Raw genomic sequence first — 23,139 nt, 5'->3', positions numbered from 1 at the left:
TTCATTAAAATAGATTACTAGATTACTGTCTAGATTACTAGAGAAATATAGATAGCTCTCTTTTCTAGAAGAGAAACTACTAAGTCAAGTGATAGGAACTTTTCAGCCATTTGCATTTTAGTTTTGTTTATTTCCTGTAGGGCATTGCAGTCTTCTAATTAATTTGTAATTATCTACTAATTAAATAACTTTATCTTTAACACATTAACCCATCCTTATAGTTATCGTCCTCCCCTCAAATTTGGATTTGTTTTTTTCTTTTTGCTTCCAGTGCTTTGTGGAGTATAATTACTTGATTTAAAAAATTATTTTTAATGTAGTGAGATCTTTACTTTTTTTTTTCCTTTTGGTTCATCCCTTGCTTTTATGCTTAGAAAGACCTAATAAATTATTGCCTATCTAATTTTACTGTGTTTCCCCAAAAGTGAGACCTAGCCGGACAATCAGCTCTAGTGAGTCTTTTGGAGCAAAAATTAATATAATACCTGGTCTTATTTTACTGTAATATAAGACCCGGGTATAATATAATATAGTATAGTATAATATAATATAATATAATATAATATAATATAATATAATATAATATATAATATAACGTAAAATACCGGCCTTATATTAATTTTTGCTCCAAAAGACGCATTAGAGCTGATAGTCTGGCTAGGTCTCATTTTCAGGGAAACACAGTAATATTTAATTTTATGAAACACCTGGAATTTATTTTGGGGAAAGAGGTACAGTTGGTTTATATTTTTTCAGTAGTTTTTCCTGCCATTTCCCTTCTTGGTCGAGAAGATTAAAAGAAAACAGGAACTGAGTAGTTCAGTGGCTCATCTTTTAACAAAAATCCCTTGGCACCAAACAATGAAAACATTCCTTTCCTCGATCTTCCTATGTTCTTGCTTTGAACCTATCTTTCATTGTCCTTAACTTTCCTTGTTTTAAACCTCAGCTTCTGTTCTCCACTTCTGTCCTTATCAGTTTATGACACACCCTCATCTATGTACATAATGCGTATAATGTACTGTGCCCTTAACACATTGTATATGCTATTCTGAAATCTGGTCTCCTTTGGGATCTCTATGCACATACTTTGTGTTCTTTGGGTGTCTCAGTCTTCACTTTCTCATTCAATTTAGTTTTACTATGTTATCAAATTTTTACTTTTAAAGTCTCCATGTCATACAAAGGCTATTGTTTTAGATCCATAGTCAACCTTATCCTTTTAAAAAAAAATAAAAAAAGGATATGATGACCTGAGCACATCAGCTATTTTATTTATGCCTCCTAATACCTGTCCCTGTGGACAATTTTATTGGCTGCCTGTTTTTCCTTGAATTTCACCTGAATGACCCATCAGGTCTCCTTTTCTACTATAAAAATTCCGAGTACTGTCATCAAAACCAAAAAAAGTTTAGATACTTGCCTTTTCCTTTGGAAAAAGCATCTTCATTCCACCCAAAACACTCTGTCACTAAGATACGGAAGCCAAAACTCCGTGTGACAGAGACCAGGTGTTTTCGCTCACCTTTCCTCTCTTTAAGGAGAAGTGTGGGATGTCAGATGAGTACAGAGGTCCTTGCTGCTTCTTTGCATGTTTTGTTTCTTCGGGGTTCATACCTCAGCCAGCTCCCTTTAAAGGACGTGTGCATGGACACCTGTGCTGTGAATAGTGTATGTGTAAGAAAAATACCCTGACCCTGCTGAGGGAAGAAGGTGAGGCCTCTCTGCTATCACAGAGGCCTGTGTCTCCCGTTTATGGTGCACACGGTCTGGCAGTTGTTGTCCACTCTGCATTGTCCCACGTGGCTCACACTGATATTCCCAGACCTCCATTCATAGGCCGGCTTGGGACGCCTCCTGTCAGCTCCCTGGGGATGATTGCCAGCTAATGACTCCGGGAACCACTGCTGCCAACAAGGACGGGGCCTCCAGGCACCCTCTCCAGACATGACCAGGGCCCCGGGGAGCCCTGCTCTGCCTGGTTTATGGGCAGCGAATGGATGAATATTTTTAAACAAATTTTAACTTGCCTGAAGCCCTTTCTATCTGTACATTTGCTGTGGGGTTGAGTCTCTTGAGGCCGCTGTGAATGTGGCACATTCATTCATCTCCTGGATGTGATGGTCTCCAGATTATTGAGAATTTATGGTCTTGCAACTTTTTGGTACCTAGATGGGTCATGGGACCTTCACATAGAGGAGGAGGGAACTGAAGTAGAGAGAGGGGTGTGTAGTGATGAGGTGACCCCCACATTGAGTCACACTCGGAAGTTGTAGTCACGACTCTGGAATTTCCTTCTGAGCCATAAAATGCCCTGGGTCAGAGGGCAGACGGTGAGGTGCTGCTGTCATACTTCCGGGCCTCCTAACGTTTGGTGCCTTAGGAAACCATGCGTAGGGAGAGCATGCTGAAAGACTGAAGGCTCTGTGTTTGGACCTTGGCTAGGATGCTTTTGAAATCTGAATTTTCTATTTGATGGTAAATCAAATAGGCTGTTTGGGGGAGCCTGGATAATCTTCCTAAGTAAAGCATGTTTTGGAAATGTTAATTCTTCCTTTTATACAATTCTAGTGAGTCTTTAGTATTTCTTTTTGTCTCATAAAGGTATTGTCTCTAAATGAATATGAATCGCAACTTGGTAACTTACTACACACAGGGACGTGAATAAGTAGGCATGCGTAACTAGGTTAACACGTTTTGGCAGGCCTGTGAACGCGGAGCAGCTCCCCTCCCCATGCACACCCCCGCCCTCACCCCACCTGCAGTGTCTCAGTCATAACAGTTTCAGTATGAATTAATGTCAGGAGTATAATGGTGACATGTGTTAATTGAATATTTTTTAGTTTTTATTGTTAAAAACCATGTGTGTTTTTTTTTTCCAAGTTCAGGATCTGTTACCCTATAGTCATTTGCACAACTGCATTAGATTTCTATGAAAATGTTATCAACAGTGGAACTAGGGTTATTTCTTCAGAGCACTTTCTCTACATGTATATACCGTAGTATATAAATTGTTTGGCAAGGGGCAAGAAAAAGGGAAGAGAGGACATCCAAAAAGTGTGTGTGTGTGTGTGTGTGTGTGTGTGTGTGTGTGTGGAGAGAGAGAGAAAACACATATAGAGATAAGGGTGACAATGTACAATGGAATATGACTCAACCTTAAGAAAAGATGAAATACTGCCATTTGTTACAACATGAATGGATCTTATGATTATCATGCTAAGTGAAATAAGTCAGACAGGAAAAGTCGAAAACCATATGATTTCACTCATATATGGGATATAAAACTGAAAGCAACAAGTGAACAACGCAAACAAAAACTCATAGACACAGACAATAGTTTAGTGGTTACCAGAGGGAAAGGGGGGAGGAGGGTGGTAAAAGAGGGCAAAGGGGGTCAAATATATGGTGATGGAAGGAGAACTGATTCCGGGTGGTGAGCACACAATGCAATATATAGATGATGTATTATAGAATTGTACGCTTGAAACCTATATAATTTTACTAACCAATGTCACCCCCGTAAATTTAATAAAAAGATAAAGAGTAAGAAAATAAAAAAGAAACATATTATCATGGGTATTACTTAGTTTTGAGTTTAAGAGAAAATATTCTTAATTAAGCGTAGTTTCACAGACTGAGCTCTATATCCTGTACCTTTCCATGTAAAGCACCCTGAAACCACTGCTTGGGGTTGTCATTGCTAATTAGTTACTTTTTCAGCAAATCCCTCAGAAGGGGGACTCCCCTGTCACATTTGCACAGGAGCACCTTCCACCATCAGGAATAAATCAGGCTTTTGTAGACGGATGCCCTCAAACACAGATATTTATAAATCCCCCCTCTGAGATTCTGTGTTCCCTGAACCACTTCTGTTCACAATTGACTTCCTATTAATTCCACCTACAGGGAGAGAATGTGTCAGACTTTCAATCTTCCGATTTCTGACCTATGTGACAGTTGTAATTCTCATCTGTAAATTAATTAGTTTGATTTGATATGTTAAAAACATGGGCCATCTGAAACAAATTTGCTGAGAAAGAAGCTCCTCGGCTACATTTCCTATGGCTGACCTCAAACACTGTCATTCGTTTTTCTAGATAGTTTCTTTCTTACAGTTTTTAACTGAAAAACAAAAACAAACAAACAAAAACATGTTAAGTAATCTTTGGTGGGGGAGGGGGAACCACCCATAGGTCTACTACCCTAGCACATCAACTGTTTTATTTGTGCCTCCTAATTCCTGTCCATGTGCACAATTGTATTGGCTGCCTGTGCATATCATTTCGTATTCTGCTCGGCTCACTTAAGATGGTATCATAAATGCATTTCCATGTTTCTGCATGGTTTTCATGATTCAGTGTGTATCTACACAGGAAAGTTGGATAAATGGGTAGACATCTCACTTTCAAAATAACACTATTCAATATGTTCTATAGAATCATAGCACCCTTGGCAGACCTCTGTTTGATGTAGATTTGTATTGTAATGAGACGATTTATGGCTAGAGTGGTAGCCAGCTATGTAGCTGAATTCTACGAGAAGCCTTGTTCTCCAAAAGGATTTCCTTTGAGGGTGATGCCAGCTCTTCAATTGTGCCTGAGAAGCTGAAAAGGAAAACAAGGAAAGCCGTATTATTTTACAATTGTTAGTATTCCAAAGGAAATTTCAGTATGCCGGGCAAGCCAGACAAAGCTACAGATGTCCACTCTTTTTCCGTCTACACCCAGAATGGTAAACCTTTGTGAACTTGATAACAGGATACTCCCATCTTACTTCAGTGCACAACAAGTGGGTCCCCCTTTTGAGGAGAAACCACAGCACTGCTGTCCAAAGAACATTGTCCTTTGCAACACATGATGATTCAAAGCTGAGTTTCTGTTTAGACTCATGTTTCTGGGCTGACTTTTTTTCAGGAACATACTGCCAAAAAGGGAGGCAGCTTGTAAGTTCCCTATTAAAATAGGGAACGTGCTTATAAATTCCCCAGGACTTAGCTATGGGGCTTTATTAAAGAGAAGCATGAACTTGGAAGACCTTGGGTAGATTTTAACATCTCCATGCATGTTAATTCCTTCAAGTGCTGAGCAGATAAGGTGAGGTTAATGTGACAAGAATTTTATATTCCAGATGAAAACGAAAACCTCAGGGTAAACTCTTAGACGTGGGTATGAACTCAGGGTCACGTCACACTTGGCATGCTTTGAAATATTTTGAGAAAATGATATACTACCTTGTATTACTGTGATTAAAACTTTATTTGATACAGTAATGTCTTTCAGACACCAATTTTTCTGTTTTTATAAAATTTATTAGAATGGGAATAAGAAACTCAAGAATGTGTTTATATCCCTAACCTTTCACACTACAGTGAAGCTCAAAACTTGCTGTTTTAAAGATGCAAAGGACAAGCGCATTTCTTTCTTAAAATTCTCCCCTGGCCCCTTCAGAGAATTTTCTCTAACTTGTGAAAAATGTTTTTAAAGTAATTTCAAAGTGCTGTGTCGGTTGCTTACAGCACTTTCCTTCCTAGAACTTCCACTCTTACTGACTTTAGGTTCTTTCTAAAAAGAACCGAATTGCTGAATATCTGAAATTTTATTCAAAGTACCTATGCCATTGCTGTCGACTGATGAAAGAATTGTTTTTTCATTTTGGTCTGGTAGCACATATTTTAGTCTAATTTAAAATTGTAGCAGCTTTTATTGAACTTAGATAGGAGAATGACTGAAATGAAGATGGTGGATTTTTTTTCTAGCAAAGTCATTCATTTGCTTTGTAAAATTTTTTTCTTTCTTTTTTTCTTCAGATATAATTGACTTATATTAATGTTTGGTGTACAACATAATGATTTGATATTTGTCTATATTGTGAAGTGATCACTATAATAAGTAGTTAACATCCATCACCACACATAGTTAGACATTTTTTCTCTCGTGATGAGAACTTTAAAGATCTAGTCTCTTAGCAACTTTCAAATATACAATACAGTATTATTAACTATTGTCACCATGCTGCACATGACAACCCCAGGACTTATTTGTTTTATAACTGGAAGTTTATACCTTTTGACCACCTTTACCCATTTCCCCTGCCCTGTCCACCACCACTTCTGGCAACCACCAATCTGTTCTCTGTACCTATGAGTTCTTTTTTTGTTTTAGATTCCACATATGAGTGAGATCATATAGTACATGTCTTTCTCAGTCTGACTCGTTTCATTAGCATAATGCCCTCAAGATCCCTCCATGTTGTTGCGAATGGCAAGATTTCATTCTTTTCCATGGCTCAGTAATATTCCATTGTATATATGTACCACAGCTTCTCTATCCATTCATCCATCAATGGGCACTTAGGTTGCTTCCATGTCTTGGCTAGTGTAGGTAATGCTGCAGTGAACGTAGATAGGTTCATATATCTTTTTGAATTAGTGTTTTCATCTTCTTTGGATAAATACCCAGAAGTGAAATTGCTGAGTCATAAGGTAGTTCTATTTTTAATTTTTTGAGGAACCTCCATACTGCTTTCCATAGTGGCTGTGCCAATTTACATTCCCACCAACAGCACACAAGCGTTTCATTTTCTCTATATCCTGGTCAACACTTGTTATTTCTTATATTTTTTCATAATGGTCATTTAACAGGTATGAGGTGATAGCTCATTGTGGTTTTGATTTGCATTTCCCTGATGATGACTAGTGATGTTGAGCATCTTTTCACATACCTGTCGGCCATCTGCATATCCTCTTTGGAAAAACACCTATTCAGATACTCAGCCTATTTTTTCATTGGATTGTTTGGGGTTTTTTTGTTTTGTTTTGTTTTGTTTTTTCCTGCTGTCGAGGTGTATGAGTTCTTTGAATATTTTGGATGTTAATCCCTTATCAGATACATGATTTGCAAATATTTTCTCCCGTCTGGTAGGTTGCCTTTTCGTTTTGTGGATGGTTTCCTTTGCTCTGCAGAAGCTTTTTAGTTTGATGTGATCCCACTTTTTTTTGAAGCTGATGAATTTTTTAATTAAGTCTGTTGGCTCAGTCCAATGCCTACTGTGTGCAAGGTTGATGGATTCTAATGGAATTTGAGGTCATTTTCGTGCTAAGACAATTAACACCGCAAGTTAAGAGTTCAGAGAGTGAAAAAGGACTTTGCATAGGCCCCTCCCATGTCCATAACTGCCTGCTTTGGCTGATTTGTGCAAAATGGAAATCCTTTGCACTGAAGTTTTCCCACAATTTTTACTCTATTTCAACCTCTGTTAGAGTATTTATGAGTATGTGAAACTTTCCTTGATGATTTTTTTTTTGAGAGCTGGGTACTGCTGAGTTATTATTATAACTCCAGTTCAAGACACTGTTTAGCCCCATCCTAGGAGGACATGCTGCTTTCTGGTTCAGATCCCATAATTAGGGAAATCTGACTTTTGAAGGTTGATGGGTTGGCTTCTTTAGAGGAAGGACTCAGAGGATTTTCTCATGGGAGCACATGACAGCTCTAGATGTATTGGTAGTTGGAGAGTAAGTCCTGTTGAACGAGAAAAGCAGAGGCTATCTTTCTATGTTTCCTGGAGAAAGGGCTCATGAGAAGGGACCCTGATGGCCATGCAATGAGGCGAGGCCAGGATCTGCTCCTTCCTCTGGATCTGCACGAAGTGGCTGGTAGCTGGGGAAAAAGAGAAGCTGGCTTCAGTGAGGGCTACAGAGTCATCTAAACATACGGAGGCTGGAAGGAACCTTATGGATCTTCTAGTCCAGACAGTGGGTAGGAGCCAGTTCATACTAGGTGTTACATTTTCAGGAAGTTTGCATGCCAGTTATAAGACATAGCCATTATTAAAATTTAATTATATAAACAGAGTTTTATTAAAAACAAAGGTAATACATACTCAAAATCCATCTCTTCCTAATTATTTTACTGTACTTGTCTATCATCTACACTCTTCAAGTTATTTATGTCTGTTGTATCTGTTGGAAATACTCAGTGTGGACGTGACCATAGCTTGAAATCAGACGATTTCAAGATATTTGGAGTACAGCAAGACAATTTTGGTGAGAGTGGTGGCCAGCTGCCATCTGTGAAAAGCCTTGTTCTTCAGAGGATTTTCTTTGAGGGTGATGCCAGGGCTTCAGAAAATGCTACAGGTGAAGAGATTTTTTTTTGGTCCAGAAAGCCATTTATTGAATACTCACCAGCAGCCACTGGGCCGAGCCCACTCATTTTTGTGTGTGTGAAACAGGGTCAGGGAGGTGAGCAGAAGCTTGTCCAAAGTACTGATCATAAACGAGGAGACAGGAGAATTAAAACAAAAGTCAAATGCACTTGCCAAAGGAGTGGTTAGTCATCTGCTCCCTGGTGATCAGTGTACATGAGACAAGTCCAGAGGTGGCAGAGACAATATACTGAACTCCGTCGCACAGGCATGGTGATAAAATTATTGAATGGAAGAGTGACTCAGTAATGAATAACACTTATCGCCACCAGATACTATGTTATGTATTTGCTAATTTATTTTACATCTCCCCCAGAAGAATGTAAGCTCCATGAGGGCAGGGACGTTGTCTTGTGTGCTGCTCTACACTCAGCTCCCAGAATAGTGCCTGGCACATAGGAGGTGCTCGATAAATATTTTTGAATGAATGAACCAATCCTGCCGCTTCTTGGCATTCTATAGCACCAACTCATCGAGGAAATTTTGCCCAGAGGAATGTGCGGGTAGAGTCCAGTTTGGGGGACCCTCTAACTATCTGTCAGGCTGCTCGACTCTCAGTAACCATCATTTCTCTTTCTTCTCAGATGACGGAGGGCCGTCGATGTCAAGTACATCTTCTTGATGACAGGAAGCTGGAACTCCTAGTACAGGTAAGTGGCTTTTGGCCAACTTTTTAAGTTTATTCTGAAACCATTGTTGTCTAGACTTTGATTCAGCTGAGGGATGGGGGAGGATATAAATTGTTTTTAAATCTGTCTGTGAAAATCTATAAGAGTTGGAGTAGGACACACCCTGATATTTTTGTGTGTGTTATTACTATTTTTGTTCATTCTGTTTCTTTGTACACCACGCCTAAAGCAGTCAAGGCCAGATGTACATCTAACCTATTGTTGCAAATCTCTAGAAAAGGAAATTCCACAACTGCCATTAGCTATTCTTTCTGCTGGGAAGAAGTTAATTATAATATAACCTAAATAACTCTTGCTGCAACTAAAACTGATTGAGTCGTCTAGAAAACAGTTCATTATTTTCAAGTTAAGCTTTCAGAGATGTGAAGAAAGAGAAGCGATCTCTTGGCTCTGTCTCCATTCTAAGAGCTGAGTAACTTCCTTACCCCATCCCAGGGGGCAACATTGTGGAACATCTGGAGAAACTGACACAGGAAATCAATCAATTTATCCTCAAACTAAGAACACATTAGTGTCAGAGAAGTTGGAGAACTAATTAGAATCACAGTCCCTGGGCTTGTTTAGCTTACTCTTGAAAACACCATTGTTTTACCCAGGGCCCTAAAGAATAGTGACATTTCCAAACTTGATTTAAAGAACTTACTTCCAATTCTGTTTTTCGGTTCTTACTTTTATAACTGTACTTCCTTGATCTCCTCAAATGTCAGTCAGATTCCTAGGGCAGTGCTACTTATCGTCCGTCACATTTTGCCATGACGAAGCTAGAGTTTATCAGTAGGTTTAAGTGACGCCAACACGCTCAGTTCACTGGGGGGAACAATACTGCTTAGTGGGGAATCACATATAAATACTCTGATCTCGTGTTTCCATGTACATGCTGCTTGGATTTCAAAATGTTACGATTGCTAACTTGAAGAGTTAATACTTTTAATAGTATTTAAATTATAAAGGCATTATACATGCAATGTAGGAAACAGAGGAAATAGGGAATATCACAGCACACTAATTCAACTACTATTCTCATTTTGGCAAATCTCTTTCCAGTAGTCTTCATATTTGTATTTCTTACATGGTTGTAATCATAATGAATGCATAATTCTAGTATTTTATTTTCCCACCTAATAGTGTCTTTTACTAGCCTTTTCCATGTTATTATAAATTGTCATTTCTGTTAATGGCTGCATAAATCCCAGAAATGGATATACCATTATTATGTAATCATTCACCCGTTGGTTTACATTTAAGGATTTGGGTTTTTGTTGGTTTTTTTCTTTTTATAATTTTTCCACTATGACAAGGAAATACTGGGATTAATTTATCCATGTGTGTAGAGTTCTCCCACATTTTGGATTATGTCCTTATTTGGAGTCTTATGAAGAGCCAAGCTTGTGGCGTGGATCTGGGCTGTGAAAGAGTAGAGGGGAACTGGGGTGAGTGTGAGCTCTTCACTTAGCAGGATCAGGAGCTTTAACAAAGCATTTGGAACTTTAAGTTGTTAAGAATCAGTGTGAGTTCGCAGGTGAATGGTCTGTTGTGTCTTAGATGCTTTTTTTAATATCAAGGCTTGGAGGCTTAAAACGCAGCTGCCCTCTGAAACAGGAAATGAGACCTCAAGTGACAGTGAAGTTAATGTCTCTTGGCCAGCCCGCCCTGGGAAAGTATGAATGGAGGCATCCTAAAAGGACTTAGTCACAGAAAAGATATTTAATTACTGATGTGCAGTCATCTCAGCCCTTCACCATCAAGAAAATGATGAATTAGGCCAAACAAGAGGCGTTCGTGTTCTTTCCATCCCTTTTTAGAACAGGCTTCGCATTTTATTTCCTCTTCCTAGAACACTCTCTTCCCCAACCCCCATGCCTGTACCTGTCTGGTTTCTGTTAAGTCTTCAGGTCACAGCTTAGAAGATGCTTCCCCCTCACCCCATACCAAGGCTTTTCCTGGCCTTAACCTCTGCCCCTCCCAAGTCTGGGTTTTAACTGCCCTCTCCTCCGCCAACGGTTTCCCTCTTACAGCACTGTCACAATTCATTGTCACACACACTGTCATTGCCTCTTTACATGTTGCATTTCCTAGAGCCTGCAACAAATTAAGGGCTAGGTCTGTGTCTTGATCACTGTATCCCCTGAACCCAGCCCAATGCCTGGCACAGATGTTACTAAATAAATCTTTGTTGAGTAAGAATGGGTGACTCCTAAGGTGCCGTGTTACTACTTTCCCAAATGACTTCTTGCTACAGAATGATTCCTTACTAGGGGATTTAGTTTAACACCAAAAAAAAAAAAGGAAAGATAAAGAAGGAACGATTCTGAACTCCCTTCTACATTATTGCAGAGAGGGCTTCAGAAAAACTTGGAGAAATAAGGTTAAAACTGTTAGACAAAAACCCACATACATATATGACTTTTCTTTCTCCTCCACAAAGTTCTATTGTCCAAGATTATGTTCTTTTGACAGAATCCTTTGTAAAGGGAGTCCCTATTCTCCAGCTCAATCTGGACCCCTCTCTAGGTTTTCAATAGCATAAAACATTTTGACTTCATACCCTTCTTGTCGATATTTTAAGTTCACAAAGTGATAGGGTTTGTTGTTGCTGAAGGTTTTGTTGTTGTTGGGGTAGTGGTGGATGGAGGGGTGTTGAGAACGATTTCAGAATGTTTGTAACAAGCCTTGGACTCAGCAATGCCCTTCACAATCTTTTGATCTGGAGTCGAGGAGATGGGAGGTCCGGATACTTCCACGTTTACCTGACAAGGTTTATAAGATGGAGGAAAAGTTTACCTACCATGGAGAAGCACTAGGGTTTAGACAAGGGTGATTGCCTGCCACATTTGTGAGTAGCTGCAGAGTTCAGAGGTCTAGTTTTTCAGCCATTAACTGTGGAGGTAAGAGACACCTCAAAGGCTATACCTCACAAGTGTTAGAGACTGAGCTGACAGAATCAACTACTAACAATTGCTTCCTACAGGAGGATGCAGGTAACCAGTCAACCACAGAGATGATTTTCTGTGGTGTTGTAGACCTGACCACAGCCATGGTAGCATTTTCCATCTCAACAAAATGGCCACAATCCCAACATTTAATGCTTTTTCTAATGCCCTTTGAGATTACCAAGTGGGATCTGTGCTTCCAAATCCCTGAGTGCCCCGAGTAAATCCTGCATTACCTATGGGGGATGGGCAGAGGTCAAGAGTGCACATAGTAGGATTTACTGTTCGAAAGGCTTATTCCTAAATCCACAGGCCGGTCCCTGACACCCAGGGAATTACCATATGACTCCTAAATCCTTATATTTTCCTTAAGGACAGCTGGAGTGATGAAGTGAGCATTCAGTAACAAGTCACCCTTGGTCATCGATATAGGGGCAGATTGTCCAGCCAGATCACGCTCCCATCCAACCCCGAGATAATGTCTTGTGCTCCGTCATCCAAAATTGTTTCAACCAATTAGAAATGTCCTTGAAAATATCTGCATCGAAACAAGAGAGGCCACCATCATGTATATCTCTCAGTCAGCGTCTTTCTGAACCTTATAAGAGGGTGCCATGCATGTTTTATATTCAACTTCTCAAGTCTTGTCTTCATATGGTTACTCCTTTAAAATTACTTTTTTCACTTTTTTCCTGATCTGAATGCATATTTAGGGGAGCATTTTGAAAGCAAAGAAAGGGACATGTGGTTGAGCCTTCATAAGAATAATTTAAGATCACAAAGAATTTCCTGACACTGAGGGTCAATAGATGGAAGCGTTTAATAGGGAAGGCTCCCGGCTCCTTCTCTTGGGTAGCCTAAAAATAGAATTGATTTTTTACCAGATTGGAATGGCTGAGGTGGGCCCTTCCTTATTAGGTTCCCTTGAAGCTCAAGATACTGTGATCTCCTGTCTTATAGGAGGACAGGCCAGGACAAGAAAAACAGACATGAGATGCTTTGTTTTAGGGCTTCCCCCCAGCACTTCAGAACACACATTATACTCTGTTGGCAGAATGTCTTCCCTTTGATGACAGAGCTGTTTACAAATGGGAGTCCTCTCCATCCCCCCAACTCTGCCACAATGAATCCCGCTTCTTTTTTTTAATTAAATTTATTTTCCAATTACGTTTGCCATAATATTAATTTCAGGTGTACAGCATAGTGATTATACATGTATACACCTTATGAAATGGTCACCCTGTTCAGTCTAGTACCCACCTGGCACCACACGTAATTATTACCATATTATTGACTATATTCCCCATACTGTATTTCACATCCCCCTGACTATTGTATAACTACCAATTTGTAGTTCTTAATCCCTTCCCCTTGTTCACCCAGCTCCCCCGTCCATCTAGTGACCATCAGTTTGTTCCCTGTATCTATGAGTTTGTTTCCGTTTTGTTTTTTAAGATTCCACATGTAAGTGAGATCATACGGTATTTGTCTTTCTCTGTCTGACTTCTTTCACTTAGGATAATACTCTATAGTCCTATTCATGTGGTCGCAAATGGCAAGATTTCATTCTTTTTTATGGCAGAGTAATAGCCCATTGTATAAATGTACCACATCCTCTTTATCCAGTTGTCTATTGATGGACGCCTAGATTGCTTCCATATCTTGGTTATTGTAAAGAATGTTGCAATGAACATAGGGGTGTGTGTTTCTTTTCGAAATAGTTGAACCCCACTTCTTGTTTTGTTTAGGAAGCTGCTCGGTGATGTGAGGCAGTATTCTAGGATTGCTGTGTCTCTCCTCTCTGACCCCCTCTCTCAGTGGCCATTGGCAGCACAATTATAACTGTCTACTTCTGCTAAAATAGAGGAACCAAGTGTCCTGTGAATCTGAGAAGTGGAGCCAATTTCAACTAGTCAGTGTTTTTCAAAATAATTAAAGATAGTACCTGGCTTTTTGTTGTATGTGACATGGTGTCCCTAATCTTGAGAAAACCAGTGGGACAGAAACATCAGGAAAGATTTAAAGCTGCTCTGTGTAATACAGTTGGAGCGCTTGAAATGTGGCCAGTCCAAGCTGAGATGTGCTGTTATTTGAAGGCCTCATATTAAAAAAAGTAAAATGTCTTACTAATGATTTTTATAGTGACGATTCCATATTGAAATGATATTTTGGGTCAATCAGGTTAAAGGAAATATATAATTAAAATTTATCTCACCTATTTGTTTTTCCTTGTTTAATATGGCTACTAAAAATTTTTAAATTTCGTACTAGGCTCACATTTGTGGCTCCCGTTATATTTCTGTTGAACAGCTGTCTCTAAAGGACGGAAAAAGATCATTTAAAACAGAGAAAAAGTTATGAACATAGACTCGTTTAGGGTTACCCAGATATACTGGTCGTCCTCCATAGTAACGACTGCCTTTTACAGTTGTTTGTAGAGACTCTGTGGAGCATATCTTATTTAACCATCATGTTGACTGTGTAAATTAGGTGCTATCTCAGAGAAGGGAACACACTCAGAAGGTTTAAATACTTGCTTGAGTCCACAGAGTAGGACATACAGCTTGAACACAGGTCTTATAATGTTGTCCCCTTGTCTCTTTTCACTGTACCGTAAAAAATGTATACAATGAAAACCTGAGACATGATATAGTTCACCTCTAACGTGGCTGAGACATTGGCCCTTAACACCAGCATGTAAGTGACTGGAATGAAAGACTTTGCACCTCATCTCAGGTCGAGAACTGATGACGGGCTTACCCAGGTCATTGCATTTCTTTGAACTCACTTTCGAAGATTTAAACATGTGACACATGATAATGAAGGATTTTCACATCATGTGTAAGCCTGAGGGTATCAGGTGTGGAAGGGGATTAAATAAGCAGATTAAATCCTTGCCGTCTCATCACTTCATCGGACAGGGGTGCAGTGATACCCCACCTTCAAGGTTATGTAACTTAATATGGGCTCCTAGTGAAGCAGCATTGAAGGTAAATTAAATATTCTGGCCTGTGACAAGGGAAAAACAACAACAACAAAAAACAACCCTTTATATGACTTTAAAAAAAATCGGGAACTCTGTGCTACATTGAGTAAATGAACAGACCTGGATTTTCTCCAGGTACTCTCTCCTCCCGTCCTCAGCTACTTCCGTGGTTTATAATGTTCTTCTGTAAAAATACGTTCCCTACCAAGTAAACCAGGAATTCCCCTGAAAGCATATGTCATCGAGAGAAAAAAAAGAATTGATTCCATATCTTCTTAGCTGAGATGGGTGGCCCAGTTTGCTGGCCCGACCACAGACGCATGAGCCAGGTCTGCCATCTGCTTCTGTCTGGTCTGAATCTACCAGGAGGTCCCGTGTCAGCCAGGGCTGGGAAGCCACGTGCAGAAGCTGGGCGCAGACCAGAGTCCTTGGTGTTAGGAGCCTTCTGTCCGGGGCCTCCCAGGCCACCAGACCACCTCATAAAACAAGAGCCAACGCGGTGCCAGGCAGCACTGCTTTGGGCTGACCTCAAACTGCACCATGAGTGCCGTCATCATTTATTAGGCTGCAAAGCCAGCCACTCTGTCCATGAGCCAAACAGATGTCTTTCCAACCCCTGGGGGTAGCAGACAGTATTTAATATTTTAAAGGCACATGGTGAAGCCAATAGATTTTAAGGGATAGATGAGAGACAGATAACGTAAAGGCCACTCTACCTGTAATCAAAAGTTCGCTGAGTGGCTTGGAGGAATCAGAACTAGACCATAAAGTATCCCCTGGGCTGACCCGAGCAGCTAACCAGTTTCCCCCTTGTTGAGGAGGGCGGGACCTGTACATCTCCCTTCTCCAGCGAGGGCAGTGATGGGAAAGGTGGTGAGCTGTGCACTAGTTGGGAACAAAGGAGAATCCCAGTGTCCCTGTGGAGCTGTGAGAGAGGAAGGAGTGTCAGGATACACACACACACCTCAAGGGCCAGACCGCTCAGCCTGGCCGAGGGTGAGGAGAGGAGACCAGCTCGCGGCTGTCGGCTCCAGACTCTGGTTGTTGAGCAGACAGCCTATCTTTGTGCCTCTCTTCCATCTGACCCTCCTTCCTCACCGTCACCCCACTTCTGTTTCTGTTCCCCATTCTCCGGATGTTAATTTTAACTACTTTTAAAATGCATTCATTGGAACCTTTGAAATGGCCAGTATTTGGTCGACATTGTCCTACTGAAAGGACTTTTCATGTGGTTTCAACTGAATGTGAAGGGAGAGAAAGGAAAGGGAGGAGAAGACACGGCACAGCCCCACCCCTTCCGGGAACAACCCCCAGAAAGTGGGTTTCATGTGTTTGTTTTTGCTTTTGTGTTACTGCTGAGTTATGTTTTTCTTTGATCCCTTTACGAAAACATTTCCACATATTCTCTACGGTAGCCCAATGGGAGTGTTTGTAGATAAGGAACCTCAGGAGATGCCTGCAAGCTGTGGGCTCCTAATTTTTGTCTCCCTACTCAAGAGGGTTAAGAAAAGTGTGGGGGGGGGCGGTCAAAACTAAATTAATACACCACACAGTTCAGCAAAATGTGAATAACTATGTTTATAGGGGAAAGACACACATAATACACATACCCCTAAGAAGCGTGTGGAAACAGAGCGAAATCTGGAAAAGACGGTGGCCCAGGAATGTGAGAATTAATCTGAGTGTTTTTTTGTTTTTCTTCCATTCCTCACAGATTGATTTTTGGCACATTGCTCAAACACTTGCTCATTTGGTAAATCTCTTATTGTTTGTCTATTAGTATCCCATGCAAATCTAAATGGGCCCACCGTAGGGGCAAGAGGTCATGTCTAGAGGAGATAAGTGATTATTTTTTGTACAACTTTTTACAAATCGAGGGGAGGGTGTTCTTTTTGTCCCTCCTGTGGGCTCCGTGTTCTCACTACTTATTTCCGTGGCTGGGACAGCCCCATTTCTCCGTGCATTTATACCAACTGCACCCTATCCTTCCTTATAAGGAGGGGCTGCAGGAGGATGTTGGGGGCAGCCTTTGCTGCTGCGTGTCTCGCCCATCAGATGGAGGAAAGGAAGGGAAGAAAGGGAGAGAGGGAGGAAAGCCCTCTCCTGAAAAATAAGGAGTTACCCAATATCAGGTGGAGAAAGAAGAAATCGAAAAGTCCGAGGAAATCTAAGCTGCTTTCTATTTTTTCCTGACTCTTCCACCCTGATGGGCCTTCCTCATAGCCCTTGAATCTCTCTGCTTTTCTGTTTCCTCACTCACCCAGCACAGAACTAACACATTAGCTGTTAAAGTAACTCAGATTTCCCCATCTTACCAAAGCCCCACTCCCAGTTCCCGGCCGCCTGCTAGGTATGTGTCAGGGAGCACTGAGGTGGCAGCCCCATCCCACACACCCAACTCAAACCCAGTGTTCCCCACTCCTCGTCAAACCCACGGCATCTTTTTCTTGGACCTGCTTTGAAGGCAAGCCCCACTAGCCTCCGAGGCAACCAAGTTTCAGAATCCAGACTCCTTTTTGACTTACTCAACTCCATCCCCGTCCTGAAATCTTGCCAGTTTTTCTCCCCCTTGTGAGGAAGTGACCTTCCTTCTCCATCCCCACCATCCCCCTTGTGTAGACATTTACCACCCCGGACTCCTCATCAGCACGCCCTCTGTCCCTGCTCTGTTTGCCTGGAGTCCTGTAGCAGCCTCCCCACCGGCCTCTGTAACCCCATGCTCTGGACCGTCTGTTCTGCACATCTCAGGTGGGTTATTCTTCTCAGAGCCTTCAGTACTTCACCCTGTTTGAATTGGACTCTCCTGTCCCTCCATAATGTGACCCTGTCCTTATAAGAGCAGAATATTAAGGAGATGAAGAAGGTAGTTTCTCCCCTGCGTGCCTCCCCTCTAGGTGTACCCTGTGTTGTCATAGCTGCCACCCTTGGCCCAGCAGAACTGAGGTCCTGAACTAGACAATGGTAGGAAATTGCATCTATAGTGATGGACAGAGCAACCATGGGACCCTTCTGTCATCTTTTAGACCACTGGTTCCCAAACTTCTTTTTACTTGCAGAATCCTTTGTCCAATATCATATACGTGCAGGCGGTACGAACCCCACCGGCTTTTCCCCCACGACTAACAGGGATCCACCCACGGGGCCTCAGCAGACACTTCAGGGTTTAGAAATCACTATTCTAGGTAGAAACCAGATGATAGAAAATACATGTATCTTTTACTTTATGCAATGAACACATTCCTGAACAGTTAAATGTAAATCCAGTTCTAACGATATAAGCCATCTTTTAAATGCTTTGGGAAATTTGATAGCTTAGTGATTAATCATCACATTAGCTAATGGGGCACTTCTCTCTGTTCCAGACTGTTCTAAGGGCTTCACAGGTGCTAAGTCATCCCCTGATAATCAGCTCCACAACTCTTCGAGGTAACTGTTACTGTCCACATTTTCTGGATACGGAAATGTAGACACAGAGGAGTTAAGGAAAGTATTCAGAGGGGCACAGCTGGTAAATTGTAGAGACCTGATTCGAAATCAGGCCTCTGGCTCCAGAGTGAGAGCAACTTGTAACCAGTGCATTGAGAGCACAGGCTCTGGGGCCAGGCGGCCTAGCTTCAAAACCTGGCCCAAGTTCAAAATTAGCCAAGGTCACAGAGCGACCAGCTCCAACACTACTAGCTCCATGACCTTGGCCAATTGCACAGCCTCTTTAAGCTTCAATTTCTTTGTCTGTAACCTTGGAATGATAACTGCGTCCAGTCTTCCTGTTGTAATTGTATCTGTAAATTGATACTGGTACCTGCCTCATAGAGTTGTGATTAAGATTCAATGAATTAGAACATATGAAGTGCTCAGAGACTTCTTGGCACCTCACGTGCACTCTCTTAGCTGGAATCAGATGCCCAGGCTGGACCACTTAGTAGCTATGGTAACCTGGGCAAGCCTTTTGCCTTTGCTACCAATCTGTAAAATGGGAATGTTAACTACCTCAGCCTTTTGCGGAGAAATGCTACATAATTTACTCTATTATTATTCCTAGTGATTTGGTCTTTATTATGACCCTGTGCAAGCCTTTATGGATAATTTTTAGAGTCAGTGTAAGTTCTCTTGAGAAGTGATGGGTTAACTGTCTATCAAAAATGTCTTAGCTGTTGAATCTTCCAGGCTTCGCAATGCATTGTCCCCTCATCTTTTCATGAACTTCTAATCCTTCCAATGTCATATACAACTCATATGACAAGGTCATACAAGGACAAGCAGTATATACAGAGGATGTCAAAAAAATGTATACACATTTTAAGAAAGGAAAAATCTGTATTAAAATTATAATACTCAATATATACTGATAACAAAAGATGAATACAAGTCACATTTGACTTCTGCAATTACAAGAGGTGCTCAGAGTTGTTACCATCAGCGGCCAGACACATCTGAGTACCGTGAATTGCTGCTTGAGCATAGATAACATCTCTTAAAATGTGTATACACATAATGTATATATATATATATATATATATATATATATATATATATATAGAGAGAGAGAGAGAGAGAGAGAGAGAGAGAGAGAGATTCATGCAAAGTACTGATAACCACCCAAATAAGTGAATTTGGTTTTGACCTTCAGTTCTGTCAAAACATGCTAATCTCTCATCATTCCATCTGACCCTCCTTCCTCACCGTCACCCCACTTCTGTTTCTGTTCCCCATTCTCCGGATGTTAATTTTAACTACTTTTAAAATGTATTCATTGGAACCTTTGAAATGGCCAGTATTTGGCCGACATTGTCCTACTGAAAGGACTTTTCATGTGGTTTCAACTGAATGTGAAGGGAGAGAAAGGAAAGGGAGGAGAAGACACGGCACAGCCCCACCCCTTCCGGGAACAACCCCCAGAAAGTGGATTTCATGTGTTTGTTTTTGCTTTTGTGTTACTGCTGAGTTATGTTTTTCTTTGATCCCTTTACGAAAACATTTCCACATATTCTCTACGGTAGCCCAATGGGAGTGTTTGTAGATAAGGAACCTCAGGAGATGCCTGCAAGCTGTGGGCTCCTAATTTTTGTCTCCCTACTCAAGAGGGTTAAGAAAAGTGTGGGGGGGGGGGTCAAAACTAAATTAATACACCACACAGTTCAGCAAAATGTGAATAACTATGTTTATAGGGGAAAGACACACATAATACACATACCCCTAAGAAGTGTGTGGAAACAGAGCGAAATCTGGAAAAGACAGTGGCCCAGGAATCTGAGAATTAATCTGAGTGTTTTTTTGTTTTTCTTCCATTCCTCACAGATTGATTTTTGGCACATTGCTCAAACACTTGCTCATTTGGTAAATCTCTTATTGTTTGTCTATTAGTATCCCATGCAAATCTAAATGGGCCCACCGTAGGGGCAAGAGGTCATGTCTAGAGGAGATAAGTGATTATTTTTTGTACAACTTTTTACAAATCGAGGGGAGGGTGTTCTTTTTGTCCCTCCTGTGGGCTCCGTGTTCTCACTACTTATTTCCGTGGCTGGGACAGCCCCATTTCTCCGTGCATTTATACCAACTGCACCCTATCCTTCCTTATAAGGAGGGGCTGCAGGAGGATGTTGGGGGCAGCCTTTGCTGCTGTGTGTCTCACCCATCAGATGGAGGAAAGGGAGGGAAGAAAGGGAGAGAGGGAGGAAAGCCCTCTCCTAAGATATAAGGAGTTACCCAATATCAGGTGGAGAAAGAAGAAATCGAAAAGTCCGAGGAAATCTAAGCTGCTTTCTATTTTTTCCTGACTCTTCCACCCTGATGGGCCTTCCTCATAACCCTTGAATCTCTCTGCTTTTCTGTTTCCTCACTCACCCAGCACAGAACTAACACGTTAGCTGTTAAAGTAACTCAGATTTCCCCATCTTACCAAAGCCCCACTCCCAGTTCCCGGCCGCCTGCTAGGTATGTGTCAGGGAGCACTGAGGTGGCAGCCCCATCCCACACACCCAACTCAAACCCAGTGTTCCCCACTCCTCGTCAAACCCAGGGCATCTTTTTCTTGGACCTGCTTTGAAGGCAAGCCCCACTAGCCTCCGAGGCAACCAAGTTTCAGAATCCAGACTCCTTTTTGACTTACTCAACTCCATCCCCGTCCTGAAATCTTGCCAGTTTTTCTCCCCCTTGTGAGGAAGTGACCTTCCTTCTCCATCCCCACCATCCCCCTTGTGTAGACATTTACCACCCCGGACTCCTCATCAGCACGCCCTCTGTCCCTGCTCTGTTTGCCTGGAGTCCTGTAGCAGCCTCCCCACCGGCCTCTGTAACCCCATGCTCTGGACCGTCTGTTCTGCACATCTCAGGTGGGTTATTCTTCTCAGAGTCTTCAGTACTTCACCCTGTTTGAATTGGACTCTCCTGTCCCTCCATAATGTGACCCTGTCCTTATAAGAGCAGAATATTAAGGAGATGAAGAAGGTAGTTTCGCCCCTGAGTGCCTCCCCTCTAGGTGTACCCTGTGTTGTCATAGCTGCCACCCTTGGCCCAGCAGAACTGAGGTCCTGAACTAGACAATGGTAGGAAATTGCATCTATAGTGATGGACAGAGCAACCATGGGACCCTTCTGTCATCTTTTAGACCACTGGTTCCCAAACTTCTTTTTACTTGCAGAATCCTTTGTCCAATATCATATACGTGCAGGCACGAACCCCACCGGCTTTTCCCCCACGACTAACAGGGATCCACCCACGGGGCCTCAGCAGACACTTCAGGGTTTAGAAATCACTATTCTAGGTAGAAACCAGATGATAGAAAATATATGTATCTTTTACTTTATGCAATGAACACATTCCTGAACAGTTAAATGTAAATCCAGTTCTAACGATATAAGCCATCTTTTAAATGCTTTGGGAAATTTGATAGCTTAGTGATTAATCATCACATTAGCTAATGGGGCACTTCTCTCTGTTCCAGACTGTTCTAAGGGCTTCACAGGTGCTAAGTCATCCCCTGATAATCAGCTCCACAACTCTTCGAGGTAACTGTTACTGTCCACATTTTCTAGATACGGAAATGTAGACACAGAGGAGTTAAGGAAAGTATTCAGAGGGGCACAGCTGGTAAATTGTAGAGACCTGATTCGAAATCAGGCCTCTGGCTCCAGAGTGAGAGCAACTTGTAACCAGTGCATTGGGAGCACAGGCTCTGGGGCCAGGCGGCCTAGCTTCAAAACCTGGCCCAAGTTCAAAATTAGCCAAGGTCACAGAGCGACCAGCTCCAACACTACTAGCTCCATGACCTTGGCCAATTGCACAGCCTCTTTAAGCTTCAATTTCTTTGTCTGTAACCTTGGAATGATAACTGCGTCCAGTCTTCCTGTTGTAATTGTATCTGTAAATTGATACTGGTACCTGCCTCATAGAGTTGTGATTAAGATTCAATGAATTAGAACATATGAAGTGCTCAGAGACTTCTTGGCACCTCACGTGCACTCTCTTAGCTGGAATCAGATGCCCAGGCTGGACCACTTAGTAGCTATGGTAACCTGGGCAAGCCTTTTGCCTTTGCTACCAATCTGTAAAATGGGAATGTTAACTACCTCAGCCTTTTGCGGAGAAATGCTACATAATTTACTCTATTATTATTCCTAGTGATTTGGTCTTTATTATGACCCTGTGCAAGCCTTTATGGATAATTTTAGAGTCAGTGTAAGTTCTCTTGAGAAGTGATGGGTTAACTGTCTATCAAAAATGTCTTAGCTGTTGAATCTTCCAGGCTTCGCAATGCATTGTCCCCTCATCTTTTCATGAACTTCTAATCCTTCCAATGTCATATACAACTCATATGACAAGGTCATACAAGGACAAGCAGTATATACAGAGGATGTCAAAAAAATGTATACACATTTTAAGAAAGGAAAAATCTGTATTAAAATTATAATACTCAATATATACTGATAACAAAAGATGAATACAAGTCACATTTGACTTCTGCAATTACAAGAGGTGCTCAGAGTTGTTACCATCAGCGGCCAGACACATCTGAGTACCGTGAATTGCTGCTTGAGCATAGATAACATCTCTTAAAATGTGTATACACATAATGTATATATATATATATATATATATATATATATATATATATAGAGAGAGAGAGAGAGAGAGAGAGAGAGAGAGAGAGATTCATGCAAAGTACTGATAACCACCCAAATAAGTGAATTTGGTTTTGACCTTCAGTTCTGTCAAAACATGCTAATCTCTCATCATTCCTGAAGATGAAATAGAAAAGCATGACTGGGGTGATTTCAGCCCAGTATCTTATCAGTAATGCTTATCCAGTATCTTATTCAGCCCATCCATA

General features: G+C 41.3%; 1 protein-coding gene across 11 annotated transcripts in view; it reads left to right on the top strand.

The window, feature by feature from the left end:
• Positions 1 to 23,139, top strand: part of FRMD4A (FERM domain containing 4A) — a 565,649-nt gene that overhangs the window by 366,809 nt on the left and 175,701 nt on the right. For all 11 annotated transcript variants that reach the window (XM_019738286.2, XM_019738288.2, XM_074324782.1 and 8 more), the window contains one exon: positions 8,793 to 8,858. In XM_019738286.2, coding sequence (XP_019593845.1) covers positions 8,793 to 8,858 — 66 coding nt within the window. The remainder of the gene's footprint in view (positions 1 to 8,792; positions 8,859 to 23,139) is intronic.

The sequence above is a fragment of the Rhinolophus sinicus genome, linkage group LG02 (assembly GCF_036562045.2).
Source record: "Rhinolophus sinicus isolate RSC01 linkage group LG02, ASM3656204v1, whole genome shotgun sequence".
In the NCBI taxonomy this organism is placed as follows: Eukaryota; Metazoa; Chordata; class Mammalia; order Chiroptera; family Rhinolophidae; genus Rhinolophus; species Rhinolophus sinicus.
Note: the sequence above shows the minus strand (reverse complement) of the source record. Positions and strands in the feature narration are given on the sequence as shown.